Source organism: Gymnogyps californianus, chromosome 1, assembly GCF_018139145.2.
Source record: "Gymnogyps californianus isolate 813 chromosome 1, ASM1813914v2, whole genome shotgun sequence".
NCBI classification, from domain to species: domain Eukaryota; kingdom Metazoa; phylum Chordata; class Aves; order Accipitriformes; family Cathartidae; genus Gymnogyps; species Gymnogyps californianus.
Genome location: NC_059471.1, coordinates 134,497,342 through 134,519,079, shown reverse-complemented (window position 1 = coordinate 134,519,079; position 21,738 = coordinate 134,497,342). Strand labels below are relative to the sequence as shown.

Sequence of the window (21,738 nt, the reverse complement as noted above, 5' to 3'; positions counted from 1 at the left end):
CAGGAACCACAGACTCCAGAGGCAGGCACAAGAAACATCAATAATTAACTGTTCTGGTGGGAAACAAACCCCAAACCATTGATAAAAGTTGAACACGAGGGCCTGTACTCTTTTTGTCCTTTCACAATAACTAATATATTTGCAGATATTTTTATTCATATGGAAGTTTAATCTACTTTCAGGTTTTACCAAAGTCTAGATCATTATAGTATCCTATGATATTTAGTTCCCCAAGTTCTTGTCTGTTGTTTCGGGCAATTGGAAAAAGAGTTCAAAGTGTTTTAGTAGCAACAGCCAAAGTTAGTTGCTTGGGAGGCTGAGGTACAGTTAAAAGTACTCTTCCCAAAGCATCACAGCTAATCAACAAAGCCAAAACCAGAATCTGAGTGTTGTGACTTTAATTTCCTTTTCTGGTTACTGAATACTGATCTGTGGAACTAGCCTCATGTTATTTAATTCTATGGATTTCCACAACTTGACTCATACCTTTTGCACTGCAAAAGCATAAATAGTATGCTATCCTTTTGATCCAAAAGCCTTACCATATGAAAAAGTGTCTGGAAGAGGCACACCATGACCAGCAAGTTCTTGAAATGTCCAGAACTTGTTGACACAGTTGAGGATGGCTTGGGGACGATTCATCAATCGACAGCCCATCTTCTCTAGGTGGCGAAGGACTGTGATATCACTGTCACTCTGGACCCAAGGTGTTGGTACACGCACAACCACCACTTGCGGGTAAGCAGTAATGAGCTCCCCATTCACCCGGAGACCTAAAGAAGGAAGAAAAAAACATCCCAATCAACTACACGGTCTTCAGGAGAAGGTAAAGAGGCAAAGAAATACTGCACTATATGTGATCACAACAGAGATCAACAGTGAGCGTTAAAACAGCGCAACTCTCCCTAAAATGCATCTTGTCAGCTGTGCTGTTTCATACATGTCACTCAACCCACTTAAAACTAGGACTAGGCAAAGAACAGACTCTATTAGGGCACACAATCTTGGGCTCCTTCCCAGGGTGAAGGACTTTTTTTATAGGTTGACATGTCATCCTTCCTATGGGTGTTAGCTGCACACTACGCTCACACCAGCAGTATCAATAGCTCAGGAGGCTCCTACCTCCCACCGCTGGTTCTTGCCTACATAATACAGTTCATACCTTTCCCAGTCCCAGCTGTATTGAGCCCTCTGTTTGTGGTATCATGTTATACAACATATTGCCAAAGTAACAGAGATTAGATATGACCCTTAAAAAAAAAAAAAAAACTAGCAGTATTTTTAACACAGATAATTTCAACGATCTGATTTATACTAAGTAAGTACTCAGAAATAACTTTATCAGCTAGCAGGGCAGCACCCCATGACATTAAGGCAGGAACTAGAAGGAAAGCCAGCTTTGCCACCAAGACCAATGTATTATTTAATCATGACCTATAGTTTTACAGACGATGCCTCTGAAAAAGAAACACTGAAAGACAGGCTGCAGGAATGGGAATACGATAGGATTGGACGGGAAGGCGTCAAGCTCAATGAAGATAGTCTGGCATCGGAAGATGGGAAAAGACAAACAGGATTTGATACTCACTTTATTTGCCTTATGTTCAAAGTAAAACTTTCTGACTTCAGCGTAAAACACACAGCTCACACTGCTGTCAGCACCTTAAGGGTTAAAAAGAATGTGAGCTGAGAAATCACAGTGCATCTGCATTTTTGTGCCTATGAAAGGCCAGCTGTAACTATTCAGATCCAGCCCAAATTAATTACCTGATTAGCTCTATTCCAAGGATATTTTCAAATACAGACTTGCAACCTGAAGACACATATTGCCAGGCAATATATTTCATGTCAAGGTGCATTTGAATTAAGGGGGGGCGGAGACAGAAGGGAGGGTCTCCCCCTCTCTGTACTTCCTGTTTTCTTTTCTTCTCCCAACCAGGACGTATTTTAGAGCTTGCCTTAAATATAATGAAGCAACCACCTAACTCCCAAAATGGAAGCAGAAATATGCTGCCCAGTCCTCAGGACAACACAGAACCACACTCTGGAAAGGCCAAAACAGAGCCATATCCAATACAAATCCCTTTTTCCAATCCTCATTGCCATAACTGCAGAGAGATGAGAAAACATAAGCAGACGGGTGCTCTGGCTGCTCACCTCATTAGCACCAAGCACTGCCGCATTGCAGCTGACATGACTTGCGTGTTTAAGCAAGCAGGCTTCAGACACACACACACACACACACACACACCATTTTCTAGAGGCATCTCAAGCAAGATTAAAAACAAGACACTGCTAAAAACCCAAGCAGAATGTGAACATCAGGAAATGGACTACCATCTCCTTTAGCCAGAAAAGGAGTACAGATTCAGCAAGCAAAAGATTTTTAACTTATTAGTCAGATTCCACCTTACACATGTATTTTCTCATTTAGGTGTACGCCCAATTACACCCACTTTTTGCATGTCCTGATCCACATGCAACCGGTGTAACAATAATTTTAAAAAGGACTGCATTTTCTACAGAGCCCCAAAATTGCTACTGTATCTTTGCTGGGAACCAAAACTACATAGTTTTCTAATTCATAATCTCTCAGAGTCTATTTTGTTGTTTTGCTTTAAAGTCACACCACATGCTGATGTTTTGCACCATGGAGTCTGAAAAACAGCAGTTTGAGGAGATGTATATGCCTCACCTCGAATTCTCCTGAATACCTGCATTAGACTTAACTATCAGACTAGTGTAAATTCAGCCAGGCCACCATTCCCCCTGGAGTGACTTTGGAAGTACAAAGATGTTATCAACAGACGAATCTGAGCTTTTGTTTCAGATTCAATCATTTTCTCTGGTCTGGATACTGTTCTCCCCAGAACAAAAAAAATTTCTCTCCCCTCATAGAAGACAGTTTACAAACAAAGAGAAGAGCTACTCAATGAAATGTATAATTTGAATCACTACTACTGACATGCGCCATAAAAATTAGCTGCAGTCTCCCAGCAACACAGCACTGCAAACAGAAGCAGCTTTATTACAGTAAAAAGGAAGAGCCAGATTCTGCCATTTTGGAACAAGCTTGTATTCAGCATTCCATCTGAGACCCAGCAGTTAACAATCAGGTTAATGGTCATTATTGCTGAGTGGGCTGATAAAATAATATTTTTTCACTATGATGTGCTGAAAGCAGTAACACAGAAGATATTAATGCAGACAATTAATTTCTTTTCCTAAGAACCAATTCATGACTGCAAAGAGGGAGAAAGGAAAAAAAGAGATGTTATAGAGATGTTACTTAAAGAATGGTTAAGAGGTAACCAAACTTTTTTTGAAAATGGAGATGAAATCTCTTTCCTTTGCAGTAATAGTACCGTCCTGGTCCCAGAACCATAGTAGTGAGTTACATTCACAGTTGCTTGTGCACAATGAACCGACCTCACAAACACGCAGAAGGCAGATGTTCAGATCATACAGAAATACCTTGACAAGTAACAAGTTGGTTCATTTGTTGGCTTTCTCAATAGATGCCCATGACATCACACACACAGCAAACAGACAGCTATACAGTCCTCTGAAGTACCAATACTGAGAGCCAGGAAAGGGAGATTTCATGCTTCTCTAATACTATGAACTTCACCAACATCTAACCACCATTTTACCACTGCCTGGGGAACAATTTCTTCGGTTGTTATAAAATTTTTTGGGTATTCTTTGGCCCCATGAGATAAAGACTCCTGAGTTGGAATATCACACTATAAAACCAGATGTAAATCCTTGAACAAGACTTGTTCTTTCACTCAGTACCAGCTTTCTTTCTTCTTCCTCTGCAAGATGAAACTCTCCAAAATGGAATATGGTAGACCTTTAACATTATACACCAAACATCACAGTATTCAGATTAAAGTGCAAAAGGAATTTTTGCAATGCGAACTGTAATCACCTGGGAATGAACTTGACCAGTTACACCACATCCCTCAAATAAAGCTGAAAAGCCCGAAGTTTCTCTCAAAGACAGCTCAAAGCAGCACATGATAGAACTGAGTGGGTAAACGCATGATTCCTCATCAGTTCGCCCAACCAGTCCTGCTGCTTTTCATTCCCAAAGAACAGCAGGTGAGCTTAAACTGCAAAGTAGCTGGTCTCTGCTAAAAAGCCTTATTTTGACCCAAAAACAGATTAGAAACCATCACATGAACCCGTGAAGTCCACAGAAAATGGATGCAGCATTAAACTCTAGTGAAGACAGAAGAAAGAGGCAGAAACTTCTACTGCTGTTACCAGTGAGATCAGAAGACATATATCTATACCCTAAGAAAGTTCTCAAGACAGTAACATCTAACATGGTAGAGCCTGTCTGCATAGCAAGACACTCAGGATGACAGTTGCCTCTCAACAACCTGTTTTAGTACAATTTCATGGTGGATGCATATATTTTGAAAAAAACACACAATTCTGGAACTTCCCAGCCCTCATTCATGCATGTGCAGTCTTTCTAGTACCTTCTGTCTTCTTCCCTATGACAAAATTATCTCATGATCACAATTTCTCAATTAAAAAGCCTCACTCTTAAGAGTTATCATTTAGGCAGCACACATTCCAAATGAAATGCCTCAAAATACAGACATACAAACAAAACTGAGTTATCCTGACTTAACAAGTTGCTGCCCATCAGCTAAGACTCCTGAGCTGACTATGTGCTTGTTCCCACCCTACAGCAAAACACAAGGCAAAATGCTTGACCTTAAGCCTCAACGAGTCTCAATACACAACTGGGACAAGCTAAAAGTGCCCAAATACAGGCACTGTAACAATAACCCGTAAAGCCTGCAAGCCAAACACACTTCTGCAGGTAATCACAACCACAGCCAGAGTATGTAAATTCTTAAACTGCAGCCTCACACCTTTTACAATCCGTATGCATTCATGCTTCATCTACCCAGTTATCCTACTTTCTTGTGCTTTAGAAACTCTAAGAAGCACTTCTGCATTGATTGCGTTATGGATGGCTAAAAAGGATCAAGATTTCAAGAAACTGTGCGGCTTCTGAACATCTTAATTCACACCCAAGCAGCATTTTAAATTGCTAGACATTTTTGAAACTCATTCTATTCAGTTTGCACTCTACACAAATTCCTTCCAATCTCTATAAGAATTAGTTCATCAGCAGATTAACAGCTATTGCAAAGCAATATCTCATGTCCAGTTTGCATGTTATGAACAATTGTACTTTCAGCTGAAACAATGAAAATGTTTTCACAGAAGGAACGTAGTTTCAGGAGATAGGTCTAAAATCTCAAAGTTTTGTAAGGACATAAAAAATAATTACAGAGCTTTTATAGCTCTCGTTATAGCAAACATCAAGCATTTTTAACAAAAAATAAATCTCAGTAATATCAAATAAATTTATTAAAGTATTCTCATTCCAAATTATAATTTTGGAAAACAGCCATAAAAAGCAAACTGAGTCACCAAGACCACGAAGTACTGAGTCGTCAAATTCAGGTCTTCAAGTACAGCATGTGACTGTAAGAACCATAGCCAACTTCTTCAATAAAATGGTATGACACAAAGCTAAATACTTAAAGTATTTAATACACAAGCAGAAGGAGATATGGGTAGGTTTACATGTAAATCAAATTATTGATATCAAGCTTCTATTTTTATACAATTTGAATCATCAGTATTAACTGAGAGACTATGATAGATGAAAAGACTGAAGTAGCTGGAAATGTCAGAAGCTATGGCCTGGGGAAGAAACTCAAAGGACATTGACACAAGAGTAACGAAGAAGAAACTTTCTCAGGGAGAAATACTACATTTACTTGTATATATACATTAGAAAAACCTACATCAGTAAACAGGTTTCCATGATGAAAAACACCAAGCGTTTCAATCTGTGCCTGAAGACAACTGATAACTGCCTTGCTACCCATGGAAGTTCATGACCTATCACATCACGTTTCTGACCAAATGGATCAAAAAAGCAGGAATGATGCACAAAAGGTGGGTATGCAGAAGTTCCCTATTCAGTGCTGCCATGAATCCAGCAACATAAAAAATTCTAGTCATTAAGCCTTCTTCTGACTTCCGAATGTATACATTTTACAGAATTTATCTGAGAACTGTGTGACTATGAGAAGTGCCCAAACATGACAACAAAGTTAAACTGTTCCCTGTAGAGCATGGATAGCTATGAAAGGAATCCTCGCCTCTGCAGCCACAGCTGCCACAAGCAGCCACTTCTCAAAAGAATCTAATTTAAGTGACTGCCTCTGTCTTTGGCAAAACCCCTAATAAATGTGCACTGCTCTGAAATATGTAAGTAAAACAAAGCAGGAAAAAAGTGTTTCAGTATTCAGACAGATCCAGTATGTGGAATACATTTCTAACAGGCATAGCATACAAGTGGAATAATGCATGGTCATCGTGCATGCAGCATTCCAAAAAATAAAATTTGAATCAAATTTTCAAAAGCACTAAACGTACACCAGCTCCCATCACATTCCCAACAGGAGCTAACAGGGACTGAGAACTTCCAAAAATATTACCGAGATTTTTCCTCAGAGATCTGTATGCTATGCTGAAAGTCGCCAGCTCTCTCAACTTCGTTATAACAATTTATTCATCCATCCATCCATGGAGTTGCTAACGTTTCCCAAATGAACAGTCACTCAGCAAGCAGGCTATAATGAATTCAACTTAATTCAGCTGGGAAAAACAGGCTAGCCTTCCAGCACACAAACCTTTCCTCGTTTTTTGAGGACATCGCATTCTGCTACCTGCTTTTCCCAATTCATCAGTTGTTCTAACAAAAATCACTGATTTTTTTTCCTACAAACCTAGACTCACTCCTGTTCTCTAAACAGTGCATTACTATTTCTGGTTCATTTGTCCTCCTGATATCTGTCAGCCACAAGACGCTGCATAATATTTGTGTTAAAGTTCTAAAGTGTTTAATAATTACTTACAGTTTACTTGCAGAGAATTAAATGTGTTTCATCCTAATTGCCGTATAAAAGCAAGCTTAAAGCTCAAAAGGGAAATGCCCAAACTTCAACAGTAGATTACTGGCAATGACTAGACATGCATTCCCTCACCAAACTCAACAAACAGAACTAGATCTCTAAAATTTTTAAAACTCAGCATACTTGGAACATACATTCTGCCAAGACAGTGGCAGAATTTAGGAATAATTAACAAAAGTAGAATTAACATTAACAAAATACTATTGTATACCTCAAAAGCTTGCTGCAAAACGTTGATTTAACCTTACATATCTATCTTATAAAACAAATGTAAGCAACATAAATGCCCACAAATTGGGTGATACATAGTAAAGTGTAGCACTTTAAACGCAATTGTACTTAAACTAGAACTTAACCTTTGAAGATCAGCTAAGCGCTGAATTTTTAAAAATTCACCAATTTATTAACACCAAACTAAACTTCCCCCTTGGGAGTTGCACAGGCATTTTTTCCTCTGCATCACTTACCACCTGACAGCCACAGTTTATTAGTTTGAACACGAAGTTGTCACAATTTCTCCAAAATTTCACTGCCATGCATAAGCCCCTTTGATATCTAGTATTACCAAGCTATTTTTTACTCTACCGTACACAGAAACAGATTTCTACAATAGTTCTGTGCTGGATGTTTTAAGTTCATATTCTCTCCCTTTCTATCCTACTTACTAGTTTTTCAAACCAAATTAACAAGTCCTGACATTTAACCCTATGGGTTTAATATGACCTCAATCTCCTTCTCCACACAAACTTAACCAAAAAAGGCTTTCTCGCCAAGATACACTTCCATAGCTCAGCAGTTCGAATGAAATCACACGTAGCAGAGACAAAACTGATCTCTCTAGAACAGTACTACGCCATTCTATTCTGAAACAGAGAACAGAGAAATAAAGAGGAGCAGCTTCAGCTTCAATTCATAAATTCCTAACGCAAGCATTGTGAAAACTTTCACATAGGGCCACTGCTGCAGCTCCAAACAGAAAGCTAGCAGGTACCCGAGTTAAACCAGCTCTACTTCATGTCCCATCCTGGACTCAAAGGACCTGTTCCCTTCCCCAGGAAGAACAAGGAATCATTCTTAGAAACGCACGGGCTATTGAAAACGGTGAAAAACTTGCAAAGGATGATGATGCTCAAAGTGATTATGGCCATTCTGGATTACGGGTTCTTTTTGGGCACAAGGGGGAAACAGACCAGATGCCTATATGCATACCTCACTAAATCAATACTAAGCAGACTAATTACAGCTAGATCTGTGTTTCTGAGCTACATTTCTAGTCACAATATATTGTTTGCTTATAATCCCAAACCACAAGCACTTCTTCAGAGTCATGCATAAATGTGAAGTGAATGGACCCAAATACAAAAACATATGTAAAAGGTATATTACAAACACAAATTAATTCTAGACCACCATCTTGCTGTGAGAATTGATTTTATGGTAGGTATATAAACATGGAAACTATACTGAAATCATGTTAAAGCCTTAGCTACCATTATTATATGTATACAAACACTCACACAACTAAGAAACTTTGCATCACTAACAAAAAAATACATTTCCAGAGACCACTTAAAAGACATTCAAACAAATATAGAAAGAAATATACAGTATTTTAGCCCTATTCCCAAACATGGATGCTTTAGCGATAGAACTGTTAAGATGCATTTTAAATGGAGTCTTGTAAAAAAACTGTAAAGAAAAATGCCACAAAAGGAGAATCAAGTAATTCATTAAACAGAACAAAACAGTGTTGGAAAAGACATGATTTGAAACACCTTGAAAAGACAATTTCTGCTTTTCCCACTGAGTTTACTTAAAGTTCTCATCACACATCTGCTTTTATAATTTGTTCCTGGCCAAAGTTAGAAGAATTTTAAATATTTTCCATAGCATAAACTCAAAGAAAAAATATTCAGGATGAGATCCATTGAAATTTACTGAAATTAAAAATGAAGTGTAGCTGTTGATCAAAGTTTTAAATTATTTGAATTATAACAAAGCAGAGTCTCTCACAGCTCAAGTTAAAGACTGAGTGCAAGAGAGATTGTTTTGACTTGAATGTTGCAAAAAGGTGCCCCAATTCTTATACAAGTATATGCGTGCACACATGCTATACAGCCACTCCATAAGCAGTGATTAGATTGTCTTTTGTCTATTACATTTCCCATCAAAGCTCTCAACGAATATAACGATTCTTCATATTAAGACAAAGCTCAGGCTCACAAACAGGATTTATGTATCCTGCCCTCACTCACTATGTGCCTTTAAAATGTATTTCTAGCAACTGCACTACAAATACTTTGTTTTTACATGTAAAAAACAAAAAACCTTGGGTTTCATGATCAGTTTAAGCTGATCTGATCTAAGCCAGAGCTGACATACGTGGGGACAATCTTGTCTTTTACTACACTACCAGCAATATGCTCCCATCATCTCTCCTTTGTCCAGGTGCTAGTGACCAAGAGGAAGCCGGGGGAGCAGTATTAAGTTTTCAGCTTACCATAGCTTTGCTGTTGTTAGTATCAACATTGTAAAAAAAAAACAAATAAGGCATGATGAGAGGGAGAACACCACTGCTACTTTGAGTAATAGAAAGGTATTAAATCAGCAAAAGCCAAAAAAAAGTGAAACTAACTTTGGGGTGAGGTTTCACAAGATAGCTGAGAGAACAAACTTATCACCGAAACCGAAGGAGGCAGTCTCACTGCCCTGTTCTGACCATTCAGTTCCACTCTCCTTTGCTCCATTTCTGGCACTTGTCTCATCCTCTCAGTGAGTTAGGTCAGATAGCTACATTTGCAGAGCACCATTCAGGGTTTTTTGTGCTCACTTACCCGACACATTTGTGAGGCAAGACCTCAGTTAAGCAGATCCCATACTGCAAGAGCAAAGGGTGGGTATGCACAGACAAGGAAAGGTGAAGAGTAAGACACACTGCCTTTTGGGCCGTGAAAGTCCAATCAGTTCTAATGTCTGACAAACCACCACACTCGGCCACAAACACTATAAATCAGCACAAGTCAGCACTGCCACCAAAAGAAATAGTCCTGCTCTTTTGCTATTGCAGCTGCTGCTTCCAAATCCCATGATGCCTCTCCACTTTACCTGCAAAAGTACTTGCACACCTACCTGATGACCTGAATCCACAGCAAAGAGAAGGCAGCACAGCAGCAAAAACATGTAGGTAAGAATAACAGGGAAGGCTTTCCTCCACTTCTTTCAGTGTTATCTTAAAATTTCCTGCATCTTGAAATCTTTCAGGTTACTTCTGAAGTAGACCAGAATTTTAGAGATTATTATTTGGATTAGCAACAACAGGTTCATCAGCCAGTGCTACTACCAAGTTTGTTGCAGCATGCTTAAAGTAACTTTTAGCTTTCTTGAAGGAATCTCAGTCAAAAACAGACAAAAACTAGATAGTCTAAACTCAGTAAGAAGTAAAAAAAAAAAAAAAAAAAAAAAAAGAACCAAAAGCATTTAGTATCTTTTATTATCTTTTACCCATTAGCTTCTTCTCTAAAAGGAAAGAAAAAATCCTTGGCCAGAAGAAAACAGAAATACAAATGCAAAATACAAAAAGGTAACAGAGGAAAAACAACATTTAAGAAACTCTATATGAAAGGAAGCTCTCAAAAGGAATTTAAAAGAGGTTCTAACACAGCACTTTTCCTATTTGCTTTATCAACTTCTTGTGTTCTCCTCAATGACCAATGGTGTTAAAGGTTGCAAAGTAATTCCAAATTTTAAGCTCAAAAGTTTGCTGGGAGAAAAGGTTTGGGTCATTCCTTCAATATATTAACACTGTACATTTATTAAAACAAGTAATGCCATTTTGATGCATGATTACAATTCCCAAGTTCAACAGTAATACAGATTGTGAACAGTAGCATCCACAATCAGGGAAAGCTTACACATCAGTAGTAGTGAGACTGTTTCAGTACTAACATACCGATTCAAAGTCTGACTGTGTAGACCATGGGAGTGGAAATGCTGCGCCATTGCTTCAGTAATCTCAACTGCTCAAAAACAGTGTGAAGGAATGCTGACCAATTTGGGGGGTTAATGCAGTTTCTCCAGAAATGTCTAGAACATGCCATAAGGTGTTGGTCTTCCCTAAAGATAACATGGAAATCTTTTTATGTAGGCAGACCTCATAAAACATGGATAAGACTCCAGAAAAGAGAACTGTTCAAATAAAATACGCAGTTTCATGTTATATTTAACCTGGTTCAACTGCATGCTGCAGCAAAAAGAAGTCATCTCATCTCCCGTACACCCATACTCCTAATTCTCACCTTGTATCAGACCTAATGATCATACAACCATATAGGAAGTCAGATCAGCTTGTTGCTCTGAGAGGAGGGGGGAAAAAAAAAAAAAGGAAAAAAAGAGGGGGAGAAAAAGAAAACCAGTTATTATTTTTGCATTTGATAACTAGCTAACTCAGCTCACCGAGTAGTCATGAAATCATTAGACTGCAAGGGAAGCAACAGGAACACTTAATGTGTGAGGGGACAGCAGGACCATTTCTTTCAGCAATGGTCTGCTTTTTATGTTAGGAAGCATTTTATTGTGTTTTTCACTTAATACTAAAGTTGCAGAGTCGTAAGACCTGAGTTTGCACTGGCATTTAAAGAAAGTGGTCCTATTCTGCTCCTAATACTCACACTCTATCTCCTCACACTGCTCCTTTTGTGCTAGCGGCAACATTCATGTGCCTGTAAAGTGACTCAGATGAGGCAATTACTCTGAATTAATACAAAACCAGCAACACTTTTTTTTTTTTACCCCAGAGCAATTTCTAAGTTTTATTTGTTGCATAGCCATAAAAAAAGTTTGAGCCAAGTGTGGAACCAGTGTGACAATTGAGCAGACACCTCTCTATATCTACTGAGAATGCATATTGTGCAGAGCAGGGTATCGCTGAACAAGACTTGTCAGAAACAATAACAGAAAGCAGTGAGAATGGTCAGGAATACAGCCCTATTTTTAAGGATTTTGTTTATTTATTTATTTATTTATAGAGGACTGTACTACTTCCTTTAGATTATGTTTTGTCTTTTGCATTATGGTTTTTAAATAAGATAATCAATTTAGAAAGATATTCAGATAATCAGATAATTTTTTAGAGAACTTCATTAGCTTGTGATTAGAAGATGAGTGGAAGCACCTGCACAAGGGAAAAATGATGGTATTACTGGGAACAGGGGTGACAGAGGGAAACAAGGGCTCCCCATTTTGGAGGCCAGGAGCTGTAAATTTAGCAAGGCCTCGTGATGAAACCTTTACCTAAAACTACTGCTCAGTACAGACCACGCTTCAAAAGCAAAAACAAGACATCTGTTTATAATCCAGATATGATCTTTTAGTTTCTACGTGGCTGTAGGTGAGACCTCTTGTATCTCGTTAGGATTTTTGTACAATGGTTCCCACTAGGAGATCTCAGAACATTCCTGGTTCAAATAAGCACGCTGTACAGTGTTTTAAAAGTCTAAAGCATCCTCAACTGACAGAACAGCCACTTGTGGCAGATATCTGTCTGTCCTTTTAGATCCATCTATCCAGAGCCCACCAACACTGACAGCCTTAGAAATAACAAGTTCTGGAATCCCCCCACCCTCAAATGCAGAAAGTCATAAGCATTAAACAATCCCATCCTCAAATGCAAGTCTTAAATGTTACAGAACAAGAATAGAGACTAAATGTATGCAAACTAACCTTACTGCCAACTCACTTCACTCTTAACAGTCAGTCTCTCCCATATTTTAAATGTCCAATTTCTGTTTATTTTAAATAGCAGGTGAAGAAAAAAATTAAGGACACACCTGAAAAAAAATTGATAATTGGAAAGGTGTAGTGGGTTGACCCTGGCTGGATGCCAGGTCCCCACCAAAGCCATTCTATCACTCCCCCTCCTCAACTGGACAGGGGGAGAAAATAAAACGAAAGGCTCGTGTGTCGAGATAAGGACAGGGAGATCACTCGCCAATTACTGTCACGGGCAAAACAGACTCGACTTGGGAAAAAATCAGTTTAATTTATTACTAGTCAAATCAGAGCAGGATAATGAGAAATAAAACCAAATCTTGAAACACCTTCCCCCCACCCCTCCCTTCTTCCCAGGCTTAACTTTACTCCCGATTTTCTCTACCTCCTCCCCCCGGAGCGGCGCAGGGCGATGGGGAATGGGGGTTTGGGTCAGTTCATCACACGTTGTTTCTGCCGCTCCTTCCTCCTCAGGGGGAGGACTCCTCACACTCTTCCCCTGCTCCAAGGTGGAGTCCCTCCCACGGGAGACAGTCCTTCACGAACTTCTCCAACGTGAGTCCTTCCCACGGGCTACAGTTCTTCGTGAACTGCTCCAGCATGGGTCCCATCCACGGGGTGCAGTCCTTCAGGAACAGACTGCTCCAGCGTGGGTCCCCCACGGGGTCACAAGTCCTGCCAGCAAACCTGCACCAGCGTGGGCTCCTCTCTCCACAGGGCCACAGGTCCTGCCAGGAGCCTGCTCCAGCATGGGCTTCCCACGGGGTCACAGCGTCCTTCGGGCATCCACCTGCTCCAGCGTGGGGTCTTCCACGGGCTGCAGGTGGATATCTGCTCCACCGTGGACCTCCATGGGCTGCAGGGGGACAGCCTGCCTCACCATGGTCTTCACCAGGGGCTGCAGGTGAATCTCTGCTCTGGCGCCTGGAGCACCTCCTCCTCCTCCTTCTTCACTGACCTCGGTGTCTGCGGAGTTGTTCCTCTCCCATCTTCTCACTCCTCTCTCTCGCTGCAACTGCTACTCCCCTGTAACTTCTTTTCCCTTTCTTAAATATGTTATCACAGAGGCGCTACCACTATTGCTGACTGGCTCGGCCTTGGCCAGCAGCGGGTCCGTCTTGGAACCCGCTGACATTAACTTTATCGGACATAGGGGAAGCTTCTAGCAGCTTCTCACAGAAGCCACCCCTGTAGCCCCCCCCGCTGCCAAAACCTTGCCACGCAAACCCAATACAAAAGGCCTTTCCAAAAGCAGAAAGAAATCCAGAGGAAGAATTCAAGCAACCCAGAATGGCAGAGGGTTCTCCTCCCATCTGAGATGAATCTAAAATTTTCCCTGCAATGCCAAAAATCTACTAAATACCTTTAAAAGGCATAACTTAGGCATCTCATCTCTCTCTGCTACCAAACAATACCTTCTTTCATCTCAGTAATTCACCCTTATATTACTTAAGCGAACTGCTGAATGGAGAAGCATCACATGTAACGGAGACATGTATCCTTCATATCTGTCTCCCATAACAGAAAAGACATCTAGAAGCACTTCTACATTGTCAGAAACTTTTAATAAATAATATCCAACTACCTGTCCTTTCCAAGTGTTCCTAAACATGTTTAGCTGAGCCTGAATTCTGGGGAATGGAAAGAGCCCTTCAGCTTACTGTTTTGACCTGTCATTGCAGTCTAAGGACTTTCTAGTCAAAACTGCATTAAATTTATGAATTGGAGGCACTTATTTAGGAGAAAAATGTGTCCTTCTTAAAGGAAGGAATTTAACTGTGATATTTCAGGAAAATTTTGGGTTAAAACTGACTCTAAAGCTTGCAGAGATAATATCAACTCCCATCTCCAGGGAGATTTTTTTTTTTTTTTTTTTTGGTGTGTCAGATTAAAACTTGATTTACTCAGATACACACTATACAACAGTTCCGGGTCTCTTCATGAGTACAGTATTTTCCTACACCAAAAAAACCCCAAACTAAAAAATTGTTCTAGACCAAAAGATACAACCAAAAATTTCTTAGTTTTGACAGACATTAACATAAAACCATACACAAAGCAAAGCTAGAGAAGGAAGAATTCCATTTTCCCCACACCTCTGCAAGCTTGCTCACTGGGCTTGTTTCCTCTTCCCAGCTTTAGAGGGTTAAAACTACACTGCAGTAGCTACACGTGTGCTCCATGCCCATACTGTAATGAAAATACAAGTATAACACCACAGTATTATTTCTCACCTGTTCTGGCTGTAGAAGCTTCCACCTCGTGCCAAAAAGATGTTAACTAATTAAAGACATTTGCTTAGTATGTTCGCTAATTAAGACACTCCACACAATCTGTAACTATCTCCTTAAAAGAAAATGCTCCTCAGAATTACACAGCTATACGGTCCTTCCAACCAGACCAGTCAAATAAAAACATCATGCAGTGGTAGCATTGTACTCACAGACAGCAGACTGAAGCAAGCAGAAGGGACATCCCCCACTGTCAGCTTGTTTTGACCTTTGAAGGCAACACGTTTAAGAGATTAGCCATCTTACCACTGATCTCTAGATTGTAAGTATAGTCCTGAGTTAACCAATGCCTACAAATCGACAAATATCCGTATATGCATTTACTCTGCACTACAAGCTCTAAAGCTCTCTTTGTCTTGTCTTTTCTGAAATAAGCATCTGCCCAATTTACGAAGAAACAAAAAGCACTGAGGGGCTCCTGATCTCATCACAAACAAATCAATGGCAGAGATGGGAAACAGAAGCTTTTTTACCAGCATCAGGTATGACAAGTCTCCTTAGTTCATTTATCTCACTCCTCCATAGATTCCTCTAAGAATCTCCTTTAAACATTTGCAGATTACATTTTTCTTCAAGTTCTTCCGCTTTACAGCAACACAATCACAGAAATCTCATTACCAAATGCCACTCTTGATCCGTTCTCAGTAACAGAATTGTAATTTACATTCACTCCTAGACTCTGCCTCTAAAAATTTAAAAAGATCAAAAATTCTTAGAGGAAAAGGTTTAACTGCATGCTGTGCACCTTGGAAGACCCAAGCAAGAATGGTGAAGAAATGAGCACCTCTTTAGAAATCCCTGTGTTGGACAAAACACTCACATAAGGTTGTGGTTCTAAGACAATTTAAGGCACTCTGTCTCTGCAACAGTTTTACTCTCCAGCCCCATGCAATCCTACAGTGGCACGTAGTACCACCCACTCCTTACCACTCATACTAGCGGTCATCAGACCCACTGGTGAGCAGGTAAGCTTCCAACACCAGCAGGAAACTATTCTGTTCTTTTGTGGAATTCGATTTCTGCAGGTATCGCAAGCTGAACCAGCTCACTGTAGGATATGATCAATCCAGATGTCAACTGCAATTGTCAACTGTCTATAGTGAGATTTTTGTTTTTTCTTCCTACATTCACAACTCTATGGTCACTATGCTAGCCCAGCTTCCAACTTTGTAAAAACAAGCCTGTCAGACCGATTTCTCTTTCTCCAACTCTTGCTCTCCTGTCCTATGCAGATCATACATTCTCCAGTGGCTCCCACTCTGCCAGGTAAGAAAAATTTGCAACAAAATTGCTATAAAGGCCCAGCTGCCAGCCTTGCTCGAGCATGACAAACAATTACAAGCATTAAGACATGCAGTTTACACATACGGCATCCCTTTCGCCTGCAGCCACAGACCTTATTCACCTCAAAGCATCCACAAAGGACATGCACTTTCAGAATCCTGCCTCACCTTTAGTCCCAAGTATGTAAGGAGGAGTGCACAAAGAACCATTTCAGTCTTAGGCCAGAATGATCCTGGGAAGATTGACAGAAAAAAACAAAACGAAGCAGGATATCAACACGCACATCTCAAAAACTTCCAGTCATTATTAAGTAACTTCTCTCTACCTTTCTACCTACACTTACGCCATGACTCCAACCCATAATCTCTCCTCACTGGCAGCTGGATAGTTCGCATGCCTGGAGTACTGCAGTGAATGGATAAAGGCTCTTTCAGAAGGACAGGCTGTGAAAGTGAGGAGGAGGGTTTGTGCTCCACACAAAGGAGCGGATCACATACATGCAGCTTTGCTTTGGAGTATGCAGAGCTAGTCAAGAGACTAGCAACAGATACAACTTGCAAACACAGTTGTGACCAGGTATTTGGCTTTTTTTCCCCCCCTCTGTGAGGATGGTCAAACTTTGTGACAGATTGCCCTGAGAGGTTGTGGAGGCTTCATCCTTGGAGATACTCAAAACCCAACTGGATATGCCCCAAGCTATCTGATTTAACTTCAGAGCTGGCTCTAGCTTTCAAGTTGGCCGCTTTGAGCCGAAGGTTAGTCCAGATGACTTTCAAAGGTCCCTTCCAATCTCAATTATTCTATGATTCTCTGTGGCATTCTCCTGCAGTATGCATGGCCTCTTACGTGGCTGCAACAGTAGGATGCATGCTCCTCAATGCATTATTTCACAGCTCAAACTAGATTTGTGGGTTCACTGGGAAATGTCCTTTCTTTCTTTTGCACAATCAAGATCATCTGACAAGTTTTTACAGTCATTAAAAAAATAAAGGTGTTCATGCTGAAAGTGGAAAGTGCCTCTATAGGTTTGACAGTTGCGGGGGGAACCACAGCCTGATTCCCTGACCACAATGAAACTCGGAAAGAGATCTAAGAAGAAAACCAGCATGTGGTAAAGGCAAACCCTGTCTAGAAAGCAAAGTAACTAAGAGGGCGAAAAAAGTTGTGAAGCTTTTATTGTTAAGCTATAAATAAACAACTGAAAACAGGTCTTGCTCACCACCATTCCGTCCTCCTGGCAGAAGCAGTCATCCAACAATACAGTCCTTCACAGAAAGATGCAGAAAGTTGTCAGGGGCACAAAGAGTAGTCCCCTTTAGGTCCTGAGTTGCGTTTGAATCTAGTTTTGTGGAACAAGTAAGAGCTACTCCAAACCTTTAAAGAATTTTTAAGGTACAACTACCAAAACTCTGTCTCACTGGGAATAAGCAGAGGCGGATTGCAACCCAGGCAAAGGAAAGCTAAACCTTTGATCTTAGTCTACGGGATGTTCACGAATATCATCTGAATCAGGGAAACAAGGACACATAGTAACGCTAGCAGGAGAACGTGATATGGCCTCTTTTGTTATCAATAAAAACCTTCTTCACTGAGGAGAAAAAGGCATGATATAGGAATGAAAGCCACCTCTCAACAATATAAGGAAGTAAGATTTGGATGGCTCTGCTTTCTAGAACAGTGAGCTAAAAGATACGTGCAGGAAGTCCTGGAACTCTAAAAAATAATTTCAAGATCATAACAACTTGACTGCCTCTACCAAGGCACTCCCTTCCTACTTCATATTAAGAAAAAACTCAACTCAAAGCATGGCATGCTGCCTGGCCACAGAACTAAGAATGTAGCTCACCCTGTGGGTCTGTTCCTCATCCAGGAACAGAAGGTCCAATACTTCATGTTGATATCCAAAAGTAATATATTACTTTTTTATATGTATATGAAAATGTTCTTAACCATGCAAAACAGCCTGCAAGGCACCTCATAAAATATGAAATATAAACATTGAAAACAGTGCTGTCAAAAGAACCCAAACAAAAAGAATTCCAGGAATGGAATAAGCCATTTTCCAAAGCAGTTGAGAAGTACAATAACAATGGGGACACGCCAATTTACATATTCATGAAACAAGTATGAGGGAGAACAAGGCACAAGTGCAACATCTCCAGGTATTTAGACTGGTAAAATAATTCCTCAGTCTCACTGACAGGATGCGTATGTATCTTGAATGTAAATATATCCATGGACTATTATTCAAAGACAGAGTACTGAGGTACCCAAGTAATCGGTTATCATTGCATCACTCCTGTTTTTCCCTACATCTACATCTTCCAAAGCCTGGCTAGTAAACAGTGTTGATGCATCCAGCACAGTCCCTACGTGACTGTACATACATTATTTACAAAGAATGTATGCATACAATATTACATTAAAAAGCTACATTAAGAGAAAACTAGTGAAGCCACAAAGTCAAGCACATAAAGCTTAGAAAAAGCCACAAGGTTGTGTCTGTAGCATTGGTCTGCTACCCCACCCACATACTGTCTTCAATTACACAAAAAAACATTATTTTTCCCCACAGCATTTATCTAATGTGCACAGGAGGTACAGCACTCACTTAACAAGCAGCTACTTAGCACTGTATTTTCTTTTATATTGTTCAGTGTGTAGTCCATGGATTGGTGTACTGAAATCCTTGCCTGAAACACACCATTATTAATTTCTTCTTGAGTCTTATTTATTGTGCTTATCACATTAACATCTAAGTAAGTGCTTCATAATCTTAATTTATTTTGTCAGCACCACAGGAAACCAGTGAGTATTGTACTGATTTCCCATATGGGGAAGGGAAACCCAGAGAGAAGTGTTAAAGAAGGAATTCTAGATGTCGCATTTGGGAGACCATGACTTCTTCTCAGTTGCTGACACTGCTCCGATTGATTTTATTTGTGGATACAAGTATTCAGCACTTTCACAAAGCTGATCCTAGTATCCAAAGTTCGGGCATTCAGAAAATGCAAAAACATGCAATTAAAGGCATTTTCTGAAGTCCAATTTAAATCACCAGACTAACACTTTTCTTCCAGCCATGTTCTGCTTCAATTGTCACAAATTCCTGTAACCACAAAGAAGGCATCCTACAAACTGTCCTCTCCTTCACTATGCTGCAGGTTACGTTTCCAGGGCAGAACACCCTGTACTTTAAGGAGGCTGATGAAAAAGTAGCATGTGATCAAGTAATTTAAAATGTAGTATCTGAAAACAAATACAAAACAAAGGAGTCAAAAATGCAAATTTGTTTTTGCCAATTTCTAATTTTTGAGTATTTGCTGTTGCTACTCAGTATTTTATCTTTACATTTGCAGATAATCAAAAGCAAACTTCATCACTTGGCATCCAAGTAACACATGCATGACACTGGTGGAATAGCGCATGAGGGTTACAATAGTTTTATCTACCATACAGACCTTTGACACTTGAGCTGACAGCTAAGTGTCAGCAGCACTGGGTCAGCAGCTTCTATGTGGACCAGCACTTAAGGTGAATGGGCTCCACTGTCAGCAAATATTTGTGTAACCAACTGGCAGAGGAATGTTTCTCTGCAGGACAAAAAACCTCTGGAAGGTTTGATTCCACTCCAGGCACTGAAGTCAGCAACTACAGCATGCAGCTTGCTTTGCCCCAATTTCTCACTCCCCACTCACCCCCCATAGGATTCATCCCTCTAGATGTAACATCTGTGCCTCCACTTCCTTTCTGTCCCACCTTCATTCTATTCTCCTTATTTTTCCAGTTAATTTCCAAACTACAGATTTTTCCTACTGTCACGTAGCTTCTTTGCCTGCAATTCTGAATACCACCTGAACAACTCAGTTCCCTGCCTTGCCTCCAACCGTGTTTTCCATTTGAGGCTCCTTGTTCAGTTTGCATCTCTTCAAGGAACTTTCAACACACAACCCATGTTCCCACTGGTTTCCAGCTCCAATTTCCTTCCTGAGGGAAGCAATTTCTTATCTAGCAAGAGTTTCACTGCAATCACTTCCTGTTATCATTTCTTGCTCCAGCATGTTTGCAAAGCATGCTGCCTTCACACCAGATTTTTCCCTACTGACACCACAGTCCCCAATCCCAAACCAATTTCACTCTTCTTGTCCCCGCTACATTTGAATGGAATTATTTACTCTGTTCAGGTCTTTGTGTCAGTGAGAGGAAATATAAGCAACATGAAAGAAAGCCTCCATTTTAAATTGTGTGCTCAGACCAAACTGTAGCCCACCCCACAGCAGACAAGGCCACAACACCAGAAGTCCTTTTTTTTTGCATAATACAGAGGTATGTTTCAAATGTTTTAGCTGTGAAGCTTAAGCAAGCCTCTAAGACGCTTAACAGATTATTTTTTGAAAGGCTAATAATTTGGGACAAATTTGTGTCTACTTTTACAGGTATAACAAGCAAAAGCCACTTCAGCCAAATTGAGTTCCTGTTCCAAGCTAGTTCTTCCAAAAACATCCTTACAAATTTAGGGAAAAATAGAAAAACTTTTTTTTTTTTTTTCCTTGAAGAGCCCTCCTTCCACTGAATCACTTGACAGAAAATTTCCAAAACTCCCTCAAAAAGACTTAAGGGGCGGGGGGAGCATATTAATAAGGAAGGACAAATTATGAGCAATAAAAATCTGTTTTATAATGGAAAGTTTTGGCCCATTGTAATGTTAAGATGGGTGATATGAGACCCATCCGCAATGTGAAAAAACACCTCATACAATGTTTCATCAGATACAGCACGTCGCTTAAGAACAGAATCAGTACTAAAACCCAAGATTTCCTCACCCAAACTAAGCAAAGTGACAGTTTTGTATCAGTGTCACCCGCCTGGCCAACAGATGAAACCATATTTTTGTTTTGCTACAGACAGAAGAGAGAAAGCAAGCAATATGCTCTTCTGACTGGAAAGCAGGGAAGAAGGCATTACAGATTAGGACATCTCATCCATTTACCATCTTGAGTGTCTGAAATTATACTTTTAAATAAATCCTGACTTTCACAGGAAATAAACATAATGTCAGTACATCAGTAATTTCAGCAGTTAGGTCACCCATTCAGATGTCAAAGCATAAAATGAGCAAATTAAGTTAGAAACACTGGTCTTAGTACACAGAAGCAAGCAGCTAGCAATCTAGTCACGGGCATAAATCAAGTCTTCTACTTACTGTGGTGCCTTAGACAAACCTTTTAACTTTCCTATATATTGTTTCTGCATTGGTAAACATGGCAAACCATTGCATTCATACTACAAGAATATTACTGAGGATTTAATCTGTGTTTTCAAAAAGCCCTAAAATTTTCAGATTAATATTATTTGGGGACTACTGAGTAAAACAGTTA

At 39.9% G+C, this 21,738-nt stretch overlaps 1 protein-coding gene across 2 annotated transcripts in view; it reads right to left on the bottom strand.

The window, feature by feature from the left end:
* RIMKLB (ribosomal modification protein rimK like family member B) overlaps nucleotides 1-21,738 on the bottom strand; it is a 46,268-nt gene that overhangs the window by 6,612 nt on the left and 17,918 nt on the right. For both annotated transcript variants that reach the window (XM_050898753.1, XM_050898761.1), the window contains exon 3: nucleotides 543-773. In XM_050898753.1, the coding sequence (XP_050754710.1) occupies nucleotides 543-773 (231 nt within the window). The remainder of the gene's footprint in view (nucleotides 1-542; nucleotides 774-21,738) is intronic.